Raw genomic sequence first — 12,295 nt, forward strand, 5'->3', positions numbered from 1 at the left:
ACTCTATTCATTATCATTATTATTATTGTGTTTTAGCTGCTTGAGCATCCACGTTTTTTCCCTTACTGTGTGTGTGTGTGTGTGTTCCGGAATGGATCACCCACATAAGGGAAGGGCGCACTGTATTTCAATGGTTGCAAATTAATGTTTTCAACATAGCTGTTTATTTATTTGCTTTTAAACTTTGTATTATGTCTTGCTTTAACTGTGTCCTGCTTTAACTTATATTGTAACCTGCCTTGGGTCCGTTATTGGAAGAAAGATAAAACATAAATAAAATAAATAGAAATAAAAATGGTCAAAGATAGTGTTCACAAGAAGTGGTTTCAAGGTACAGCAAGTTTGCCCATCCAGTCCCCTCTCTTAGTAGCATCCTTGGAATAACAACTACTATAACCCTCTCTATTATTTGGTATTGGCACCTGTCTTTATCAATCACAATAACACAGAAAATGGATGTTATGACTATGGGAAGATTATGATTTGTTTTTTTTAAAGAAATCTAAAGATTACAGGAAAAAACAACAACCAAGAACTGAAAGGCGTTAAGAAGAAATAAAATGTCCATCCAAGTGGTTCTTTTGTAAGGATATTATTTATTGATTTTAGAAAGAGAACCTCCATCCAAATCAATAAAATGCAACAATGTACCAAACGATGCATGGATGGATTATTTTTTCTTATAAGAGGTTGAACATTTAATGCTTTCTGAATAAAGAAGGGTACCTCTTACAACATGTTCTCTGTATGACTCCAAAAAGCGAAACAGATGCTCATTCCCTGCATTGTTGCCAACAAAACAGCACTGAGCTGCAATTCATTCCTTTGAATTAAAATCCTAGAGGAGAAATGTACATATGCTTGCTGGCTTTAGGAATTCCTTATGGCATTCACAACTGCTTTCAGAGCCACACAAAAAGCTTTTATAGAAAAATAACCCGAATCACAGATCCTAAGAAATCCTAAGAAGGAAAAATGGATAAAATACATGGGTGAATATGACAAGTGATGCCTAAATATACAGAATGTTAGCACTATGATACAGTGGCTTTTGTGAGTGTGTGCCTGTTTATACAAAAATCAGTAGTTAATGGTTAGTTCCTGGGGTCTCCATGTGGAAAAAAACTGACCTTTCTTTGTAATCAACTAGACGGACAAGGATGTTGTGCATTGTATCTAGTTATGTTCTGTAGGTACTCTGCCTAATGCAAGACTGATTACTTTTACCCCCTTTGGAGACAAGTATCACTGCATACTAAAATCAAGATGGCCCATGCTATAATATTCTCATTCTCTATGTATGGTTTTGAAAACTGATAAGAAGAAAATGTAGTGTTGGAGAAGGGTACTTTGGATACTACGGACTGCTAAAAGGACAAATAAATGGGTCCTAGAGGAAATCAGGCCTAAACTCTCCTAGAAGACAAGATGACTAACTAACTAAGGCTGTTGTACTTTTTGTAATGAAAGACAAGACTCATTAGAAAAGATGACAATGCTTAGTAAGGTGGAGGGCAGTAGGAAAAAAAGGAAGGCTACTTTTCAGATGGATTGACACAATTAAGGAAGCTATGGCCTGGAGTCTGCAAGACCTGAACAGGGCTTTTGAGTATAGGGTGACTTGGGGTCTCTCATTCATAGGGTTGGCATGAGTCAAAGTCAGTTTGAAGGCAGCTAACACCAAAATGAGTCAAAGCAAGTGAAGTGTATCAAATGATTGAAAAAGGGATAGAAAACAAAAACAAAAATTCTGCCTTTAGTCACCAATAAATGTTAGTTTAGGTCTTCTCATTTCTGACTCATCTCATAGCTAACAGTGGGCCTGAACAGACAGGCCAAAATAAAACTGCTTTGGGTCACTTTGGAGATATGCGTTAAATGATGCATGTGTCCTAAGAGGCTGGAAGCGCCACCAAAGCCACATTCCTGTCCTAAGGATTGGAGTACAGCTTTGATGCAGCTTTTGGCCTTTTAAGATGTGTGTGTCATTTAAACAGCATACTTTCAAAGTGACCTGAAGCAGCTTTATTTTGGCCTGTCTGTTCAGGTCCATTGAAATCAAAATAGGGTTAATCAATAAAAATTCTGAGGACTTTTTATGCTATTACTTAGATTTGAAGTCTACTATTTTTAGGTTAGGCTGCTAATTATCTATTACAGGAATGCAGTGATGCATTTTTCAGGAAAGGTCTAACAACAGCCACTAACACTGCCTTGTTTTGAGGAGGCATTAACTACCACCTTCACCCATTCAGCCAGCCCCACTTTGGCCTGTTTAATGAGCCAGGAAGGGCAAGAGTCTATTATACATGTAGTGGCTCTCATCTCTCCAAGGATCCTGTCCATATCCTCAGGCTGCACAGAATGAAAAGTATCCAATAACACAGGACAAGGAGACGACAAGGTTACATCCACTGGAACTGTATTAACTACAGTATCCAAGGTGGAACGAATTTGAGTGATATTTATCTGTGAAGTTCTGTGCAAATTCTTCACACCAGGATATTCATTGTTTACTTGAGGATCAGTACGTAATAAGCCTCTGACCACTCAAAACAACTTCACTGGACAGCTCTTTGCAGCCACCACTGCATCTGCAAAGAGCTGTTCAGGGAAATTGTTTTGAGTGTTCAGAGGCTTATTACATACTGATCCTCAAGTCGAAAATGAAGACCATTGAACATCCTACTGTGAAGAATTTGCACAGAACTTCACAGATTAAATTATTTTCCTTCTTCCCACACAGAAAACAAGGTATAGAGTGTGCAAGTCCTGAGTCGCTCCTGACAGGGCAATCTCGGAATGGAGGATGAAGTCTCCTCCAAGCTGGTGGCAATCGCCATTTTCATATTTATGCTAAAATAAAACAGCTTTCCTTACCTGTCCATTGAGAGCTGAGCCACCAGTGTCACATCAGTGTTATCTGGCGCAGGTTCATATTCATAATGTAAAAAATACAGGTGAGTGCGGTGGACAGTGAAACGCTCCCGTCGAAACTCATAACACAAGTCATCTTCATCCAGCTCAGAGAGTTGTTTCTGGAGCTGCATAAAAGAACAAAAAGCTAAATTATTGCTAAGGATCCTTTAATAAGAAGCAATTTTTCTTTAAATTTGGGTGTATCATTAGTATTGTTTCATCTGTTAAATCCAATATTCAAAAACCTACACTAAAACATTAACCCATTTTCAGGCCCCAAACAGGATGTGCTACTCCACATTAGCACATAAAGAGAATTTCATGTGTTCTGACTTTTTAAAGCAAACTGACCTATTTCACATGCCCTGGACAAATACATGTGGATCAGAAAACAGCTGTTGGATTGTTCACTGCTTCTCCATATTTTGAAGTACAGTCCACAGCTCAAAGATTGCATGGAAAATTGCACATTTTAGGGAAAGTTATGTATGCAAAATGCACATGAAAAGAAACATCAATGTTCTTGCAGATTTTTAAAACTGCAACTAATACAGAAATTGGATGGAACAGACTTATGTCTGAAAACATGAAAAAGTGTCACAGTCTGGTGATAACATTTATGTGCCCATCCATATTTCATACGATGCACAAACTAGTAAAAAGAAACTAGCAATGATAGCCAAAAAATGCCATTTTCATTGTCTAAGAGATATTGAAGATTAACCACTGGCTGTGCTACATATAACTATCAGATATTATATGCTATTCCTATACAGGCCTTTTGATATAACTGATATAATACAGTCTGGCAACTGTATTACATTTCTTAATCCCTTTTTAACAACTCTTGCCTTTGTGACCAAATATGTCCTGCTTCATCAGGCAAAACTTATTTAAGTGAGCCCACTCGTTACCAGGCATGACATTTTCTGGTGACTGCCAGTATCACTTCAAAGGCTTCTACAGTTACAAGCCAAACTTTCAAGAGGTTCAGCAGATGCCAATCTCTAGTCACTTCACAGATGCTTAAAAGTTGGTGACCCAACTATGAGGATCAGACTACACATTCTGTCACACAGTAACTTGAGAAGGGTGGCTGATGAAGAAAGGCACAGAAACACAAGGAAGTATATATAGGTGTGCTTCTTCCTAAGCATCATAATTTGTTCCTTTTTGTCATCCTCAGAGGTTCCACATAACTACAGTCATCTCTCCAAATGACTTTTGTGGATTTGATTATTAATATATTTAATTGATATGTTCTCTCTAGGAATCTCCAGGTCTTCCAGTGTGACTCTTCTGGAGGCTGACCATAGAGTCACACAGGAGGACCTAGAGTTTCCTACAGAAAACACTTCTCTAGGCATATTCAGGTTCTCTAGCATGATTCAATGGTCAATATTTGGCTAATGTTGACCACAGAGTTGGGCTGGAGGACCTGGAGATTTTCCCAGGTTTAAAAAAAGCCCAGTGGCTTTTTTATTTGAGGCTTTCCTACTTTCTTCGGGGTCCTGTGCACCAAATCCCAGCGAATGTGGAAGGCTCACTGTAAATGACTCACCAGGCAAACCAGGTTGATAATTCAGATATTTTTGCAGCATATAACCATTACTTGGCCATCTGAACACTGAGACTTAACAGGTGTATGATAGGAATGACAGAGTTTTAGAATCATTATAAAAACAACATAAGGATCAGTAAAATCTTCTAGTCTTTTCAATTAATTCTTTCATTGTTCAGAAATACAGCCCCCCTCACCCCCAAATTTTGCACAAAACACTCCAGGTATTTTGTTTTGTTTTCTTTTTCTGGCCAATGTCACTTTAATGACAAGTTATGGTGGGATAATGGCAGGATCTGTGCAACTTCATCTGAAACCCTTTTGCGTGATCGCTGTTATTCATGTTTCCTGGATTGTATAAGTGCAAATCCCATCTGAAAGTCCTTCTTGCGATTGTGCAGGAAGGACAGTAACATGATGAGAACATGATGGAACAGGAATGGGATGTCCCTCATCTGATAATCCCCAGAGAGAGAGAAACTCATTTGCCCCCTAGCCCATAAAATGTGAATGTCCTGGTTTAGGGTGGCCTGTCCACACACATGCCCTCCACTTGTTTCACACACTAACTTGGTATGGATGAGTGTTAAATACTAGCTGGCAAGGCTGGGAAGGACAAGTTGCACACCTACAACTGTAGTTCTTCAAGTGGTCATCTGTGAACTCAGACAAATGAAGAACCTACTGTTATAGGTATGCAACTGGCCCATCCCAGCATCTCCTTGGAGAAGCACTGCACAGGCATAGATGGTTGATAGGCCATCTTGTGTGAGTTCATATAGACTATGGAGAAGAGGAAATTTTGCTTTTGTCACTAAAGGGCATTAAGAGCCAGGGTTTTTACCTAATTTTTATATCACACTGGCGCTTACTCTATTAAATCTGAATAACAGATCTTGATTGATACTGGGCTATCAAGGCAAATCAACCGTCTAGTGGAGATGGGCCTTGGAATGTGCCTCATAGGCTGCCCCAATTTGAAGCCTGCCAGGCCAGCCACAGAACTAGGTTGTTTGTGAGAAGCAGCCTGCACTGTGGTTGTCTTAAGCATTTAATAGCTCTCCTTAGTAGGCAGGCTGCAGGGCTTATTCCTGCCAGCATTTTGGTTGATAGGCCATCTTGATCTTTGAACCTATGAGACCAAGTTTTTTATGAAAACAGTAACCTATTAAATGATAGCTGGTGTAACCAAAGCTCTGTCTTTCTGTGTTTTCTCTCTCTCCTGTTCTACTCCATTCACATACAGCAAGCACAAATTCTACACTGTCTTACACTTGAGAGTGCTCACCATAAAGAACCACTGTTCATCATAACCTTATTCATTTCATCTTCCCCAAAGCACAAATGCTGTTAGTGTTTTAAATAAAGCTAGAAATGACCTGATGAAACATCTTAATTTCTCTTCCCTTCCCTGGAAATACATTAACAGTCCCTTATCAGTCCTATTCATCAGGCTAAGTAGGAATGGTTAAAAGAGTTGTACTGCACCTCCCCTTTGAGATAACATAGTATCCTCTTTTTTAATTTCACAAATAGCCAAGTTATACGTTTGTAATTGGAAAGCAGCAATTATCTAGGTAATCACTGAATGATCACCAGATTACTCCAGGTTTTTAAACTAAAAGGATATAACAACTTAATTATGAGTTATGGAATAATGCTATGAACTAAATTATTTATCTGTAATGGGGCAAAGAATAGCTGTATTTTATGTCCTAATACTTTAACTGTAAAAATGTGTTTAAAAATGCCAGAAGGGAGAAAGTGTAAGTTTTTTTTAAATACGTGTGTGTGTGAGAGGGGGGGGAATGAGATTTGTTTCCAGTGTAAATATGATGCCATAGGCAAAGAATGAGTAACTTCTGGATGATGGGAGGCACCCTTTTTCTCTAGGCAGCGGCCCCAAAATGTTGGTTTGTTACACAAACCCTTCATTAGAAGTCTGGCTCTATAATAACTTTGGACATCATCCTTCATGGTTAGCTTCTCAGTTATTTACTGTAGCGTAAACTCTATGAAATTCATGGGGTTGCCATAATTAAACAAGCAATTTGAAGGCGTGTACGCATGCACACACAAACAAAGCAGGGGGCTACATATGAAACCAAGGGATGGGGAATCAGATACCACATTGAAAGGCTGCTTTTCTTTTTCCTTTTCTTCTTTTGTACCACTTCATATTTTTTTTTTCCTTTTTACAAATGAAACCATGAGCAAAAGTTTCCCCCATAACTTGATTAAAAATTTGGTAGGGCCACTGAATGGACCAAGTCTGGGTAGTCGGCTGCCAACTACCTCCTCTTCTGATTACAGAATGGAAAATGGTTGTAGAATAGAAGCTGCCAACTGACTCTTCCGTTCTTGCTATTTGATTTAACAGAAGACAATGGAAAGCTTAAAAACAACAATCCCCGAATATTAACACTGGCCAGTGCCATTAAATCAGCTTTACTACTTGGTGGTATCTAGTTAGGTAGATATAGATGTAGCAGTTACTTCCTAGTTCAACTTTTGACATGTAGAGGGGGAAACAGGTACTAGAAGGAAGAATCTAGACACCACACGGAGGATAATCACATCTTTGCTACACTTGCTTTCTTCTTACTGGAAAGTTAGTCATGTCATTGTAACTGCTGTGAATTCTCAGTTTGGCCTACTTGGTGGAGAAACCCTTAAAAAGAGGCTGTTTTTGACTAGTTGATTTCTGAATGTGAGCTGGAGGGGAGCTGTAGCCGGGATAAGGATTAGGCCCATTTCACCTTGAATAATGCAATACAATTTTCAAGTATGTATTTAGGAGTGGACAAAAGGGTGTATTCCTTATAGTCGATTTTTATTATGCATTTGCACCTACTTTATATCTTTTATTTAAGGATTTAATGTTTACATCCAAAGCTACAATACAGCTGAGCATCATATGTAGGATAGTCCTACAGTCCACTCCTGCACTGGCACCCAACTGAATGCATGGAACTTTGGGTATGTGTATAATTTAGTATATAATTTTTTTTGCATGGGTGTTTTTGTTGGTTGTTTAAAAACATGTCTGGACTTACACTGTGATTGTGTTTGAAAGATTCATTTATAATTGGCTCTACTGAACCCAGAAAAGGACACATCAGCTTCTATCTATCCTTGAACTCTGAATAATGGGTGGAAATTTCTGTGGAGGAGTTATCAAAAATCAGATCTCAATATTCTGTTCTGTGTCTTACATTAAACTACTGCAAGCCTTTAGCATCTTTTCTTAACACCTAGAATCATTCCAGTAAAGTGGAGTGTTCTTCCTAATGTATCCCCCCTGGTCAAAGCATATCTTCTATTACAATGTTAATAACCCAGAACATCATTGGAATTTGCAAGAGTACTGACTTTCACCAGAACCACCCTTAAATCACAGCTGTGATCTAGAGACTCTCTAAAGGCACATAAAATAAGCTTTATCAAAGGCTGTGGGGTTTCTGATTGCTTTGTCTTAAAGAACTCCAATTTCAAGAGTGGTTTGTTCTAAAGTAGCATATTTGTGCGCTTTGAGGCCTCTATAATCTCTTGGATTGCAAACAATATTTGCAAGGCACAGCTAAATAGTAAATATTGTCATTCTTATTAGCATGCTTCACATTTAATTTGCCTGAACACAGTTTGTGACAAGCCAAATGTCACACTTGTTCTGTGATATTCTGGTCTGAGAAATGGTAATTTTAAAAATGGTAGTCAGCTTCTCAAGGGTTTGGGTATAAGCAAGATATCATGAAGTTTGATTAAAAGTACAGTGATGTAATTGCATTTCTTGTTTATTATACTCTTGGTATCTCAGTGTTCAATGTACTTAGTTATCATATCATTCCCAACTTCCCACAAAAGAGGTCTAGAAACTTTCTGAAATCAAAGCCAAGAGTTTCAGACACTACTTTGCCTCCACTCTGCCAGAGAGGGTCATTGTATCTTCTTTAAATTATCCCAAAGAGCAAGCAATAAAGCCACTCATACTTCCAGTAATTACTGTGCCATCTATGTGAAAGATGCATACAATTAGTCTGAATCTGCAATGTGTCTACACTAATTAAATTATAATGCATGACTAGCAAACTGGCAGAAGGACCAGAACAAATCTGTGGAACTATATTCATGTTAGTTATACACCCACATTTATAATGAAGTGCAGATACTAACCCAAGCATGTGGTTTGCCCTTTAAATATTGTGTTGAGGCTAAAATCTTCATAACTACTACTCAGTATATAAAGAATTTTGAGAAGATATTAGAAGAAGAATGTAAAGGCCCTAGTTATCTATATCTCCTGTGGCTGTACAATGGCAGTGTCTTCCTACTTGGAAATATTTTGTATACAATAATTTTGGAGAGAATAAGTGTGGTTTGAGTGCTGGACTAAAACTTTGGAGTACCAGAGCTTGAATCCCACTTAGTCATGGAAACCCATTGGGTAGTCTTGGGTGAGTCATACTCTCTCTTCCTCAAAGGACTGCAATGGTGAACCCCTCTGAACAAATCTTGCCAAAAGAACCCCATGATTGTTTCCCCTAAGGATTGCCATAAGCCAGAAATGACTAGAAGGCACATGACAAGAAGAATGTTGCAAGTTCTCTCAGTTCTCCTTCAAGCCGTGTTACAACATGAAAGCCACATATGTTTTCATCATATCTATAACAACCTTTTTTCTTTTGCTTTTGCTAGAGAGAGGCCACACAGATATGGGGGAGACTTCAAAGGAGAATGTTAAAGGTGTTTAACATTGTCACCTGTTCCCTCATATAGGACAGAGGCAGACTCAAACAGATCTCTTAAAGGAAAGTACTTTGTGGCTGCAAATGCAGAAGGGAAATTTTATTGTCTTCTTTTATTGCTTCCCTTCCCAGTCAGCAGACTGCCCTTTTAGAAGAGCCAGAGCCTGATCTTTTTGTCTGCACAGACCCCGTTTCTCTAATTTCTCAAGCAAAGGCTGACCTGTGACTGTAACAATGTCACTTTTCTTCCCTTGCATGATTTTTATCATCATTTCCTGATGAAGAGGTCAGTGGGATTTAAGAGTTAGCGTAATGAATGTTGTGCCTTCTGTTTAGCCTAATAAAGTTATCATCACAATGGGCACTTTTCATTTTTACCTGTAACTTGTTACTTTTTGGAGCAATGAAAGGAAGTATTTCTTTTTAATTATCTAAAAAGACTAACATATTTTTAAAAATAATAAGTAGTGTAACTCATTATTTTACATACCACCTTTATGCACATTGATTTTTAGGTTCCCCCTCCCCAGAAACAATGGTTCCAGTATTGCAGTAGCTTGTTGTGTTACTCAGATAATTTAATGGAAAATGACTAACATTTAAATTTTTTCTAGCAACATTTCTAAGCTTTGGATACAGGCAGGAAGTACTTTAATTAGCCATATGCAGTAAGAGTATGGGGCTAGAAAAGGTCTTTCCTGAAAGATAATAAATATTTCTCATTTTCCCAGACACTGAACTAGGGCATGTGTTGCAACTTCAGATCAAAGGGATAAAATTCTGAGGCAGGCTTAAACTGACAAACACAAGCTAGTCATGACATTTGCTGTTTTGAAACCGTTCCCTGAAGTCTACTGTATGAAACACTCCTAATTAAGAAGAAACAAATGCCGGTACAGTATATTCCTATGAGGGATGACTTGTCTGTGCAATACATTGAAAAGCATTCTGGTGTATGTGCTGTTCGCATTTTGACTGCCTAAACTGTATGTTATGTCTTTCAAACCCTTTTGAGCAGCTTCATCACTTTTTCTTTGTTCGGTGATACAATGTGCCCTTTTTTTACGCGGGGATCCATTCCGGACCCACCCCCGCATAAAAAAAATGCATATGCTCGAGCCCCATTGAAAATAATGGGTCTCATGCATGGTGCGGTGGTGCAGCGGCGCATGCGTGCCATGGGTGTGCGCCCAATTATCCTTAATGGGACACACCACTCCTTGTGCTCCTGTGGGCTCCCTAGTGTCTTTCAGCATATGCTGAAAGCCGCGTATGGTGCGTCTGCGTATGCACTGTACAACCTATTTGGAAATACTGGTCAAAACACAACGCAGAAATAATCCGGTTTGAGACTGCTTTAACTGACCTGGATCAATGCTAGGGAATTCTGGGAACTGTAGTTTTGTGAGACATTTAGCCTTCTTTGTCAGAGAGCTCTGGTGCCACAAATAAACTATAATTCTGAGGATTCCCTAGCATTGAGCCAGGGCAGTTAAAGCAGTCTCAAACTGGATTATGCAGTCTTTTGGACTATTGTTTAGCATCCAAAGAACTGCTCAGCCAGTCCAAGTAGCAATTCCTTGTGCTCCATAGCAAACTTTTATTTTTTATTTTTTGAAAATGTAGAGTGCGGTATAGCCCAACTAGCCATCATATAAAACAGAGAGGATGAGTTGCGTATAAAGTTCACAGAAAGCAGGAGGAATTGAGGCCACGGGGGAAAAACCCTTACAATGCACAATAATCTGGACTTACTTCCCTTGGTTTCAGAAGCCTGTGAGGGGGAGTTTGGTTTCTCTTGTAGCTTTTACAGTGCCCTCTAAGGGGCAGGAGAGACCACATCCTTTACAACAGGGATGGGAATCATGTTTGCTTAAACATTACAGCAGAACAAGCAACATCTTCCAAAATGCTCTTTTCTACACGGGCCAGTGGTGCAACTAGAACTGGATAAAAAGCTTTTCAAATGCACACAGCGAAAGCTGGGTGATGGGGAAAGCAGCAAAGAGGCACAGCATTAGCACCAATAGAGCCTGCTCATGCCAGCTCATATTTTCTTCTTACTTTTGTATAACTGTTTATGGTCTGAGAGAGTCTCGCCAGACATATACAGACTTGCAAATGCTCATTATATTTTTTCTGCTTTATTTATTACTGTATTATTTCTACATTAGCATTTTCAAGAACACAGTACTGTTTATTTACAAGTAAAATGTGGAATAGTAGTAGTAGAAGAGGGCAAAGAGTAATGTTAGTTCTGCCATTCACCAGTGAATTAGTTATCTAAAGGGGGCTGTAAAATAATTAAATTCTACATTTACAACAATGATATCAGTAAAAAAGAGGGGCAGCATATGAATTTGAGGGTCCATTTTCTGCCCTGGGATCCCCTGGGAGTTGCATGAACTCCAAAAATGCCAAAAAGCAACCCCCTCCCCAAAATATTACTTCTAGTTCTGAAGAATATATTTTAAAAAAAATCTTAAAATATTGCCAGGGGAGGGGGGTTGTGACCTGTTTAAAAGGTGAATTGTTATGTGTGAAAGCTTCCAACAGAGGCAATTCTCCTTTTTATTTTTAAAGAAAAGGGTCATTCTGCTGCATCCCCACCCACCAAAAACCCCCCAAAGCTTTGAAAACTGCATGGGGCCCTAGGAACACAATTTGCCTACCATGGTCTAAACTTACTTGACTGCATCACCTTCTGTCTAAAGCTTCTGCTTCCCATTCAACTTAGTCACAGTTCTGTAGTCAGTTCAAAATGATATTTCTCAAATGGAATGCTCACACATGAAAGCATGCTGTGATTTGCCTTTACAGCATCCAATGGATAAATTTTCTTCTCTGTCGAGCCCATTGAACCCTTTCAAAAAATTCTGTAGCTCCCTTTACCAATTTTCTAAAGAATGACTCTCCAGTTGGTAAAAAAGTATAGTTTGCCAAATATACAGAGACACACAGAGATTGTTTGTTTGTTCAGTGTATATCCATATATGGTTGTCAAAGCTGGACAGTGAAGAATCCTGACAAGGAAGAAAATCACATAATTTGAAATTTGGTCCTGAAGAAG

At 38.7% G+C, this 12,295-nt stretch overlaps 2 protein-coding genes across 2 annotated transcripts in view; both read right to left on the reverse strand.

The window, feature by feature from the left end:
- The window catches only part of SYN3 (synapsin III), a 1,385,441-nt gene that overhangs the window by 402,645 nt on the left and 970,501 nt on the right, over nucleotides 1–12,295 (reverse strand). The gene's annotated exons all lie outside the window — the stretch shown is intronic.
- Nucleotides 1–12,295, reverse strand: part of LARGE1 (LARGE xylosyl- and glucuronyltransferase 1) — a 305,482-nt gene that overhangs the window by 43,253 nt on the left and 249,934 nt on the right. Inside the window, exon 11 of the mRNA XM_042466639.1 lies at nucleotides 2,881–3,044. Coding sequence (XP_042322573.1) covers nucleotides 2,881–3,044 — 164 coding nt within the window. The remainder of the gene's footprint in view (nucleotides 1–2,880; nucleotides 3,045–12,295) is intronic.

The sequence above is a fragment of the Sceloporus undulatus genome, chromosome 5 (assembly GCF_019175285.1).
Source record: "Sceloporus undulatus isolate JIND9_A2432 ecotype Alabama chromosome 5, SceUnd_v1.1, whole genome shotgun sequence".
Lineage (NCBI taxonomy): Eukaryota > Metazoa > Chordata > Lepidosauria > Squamata > Phrynosomatidae > Sceloporus > Sceloporus undulatus.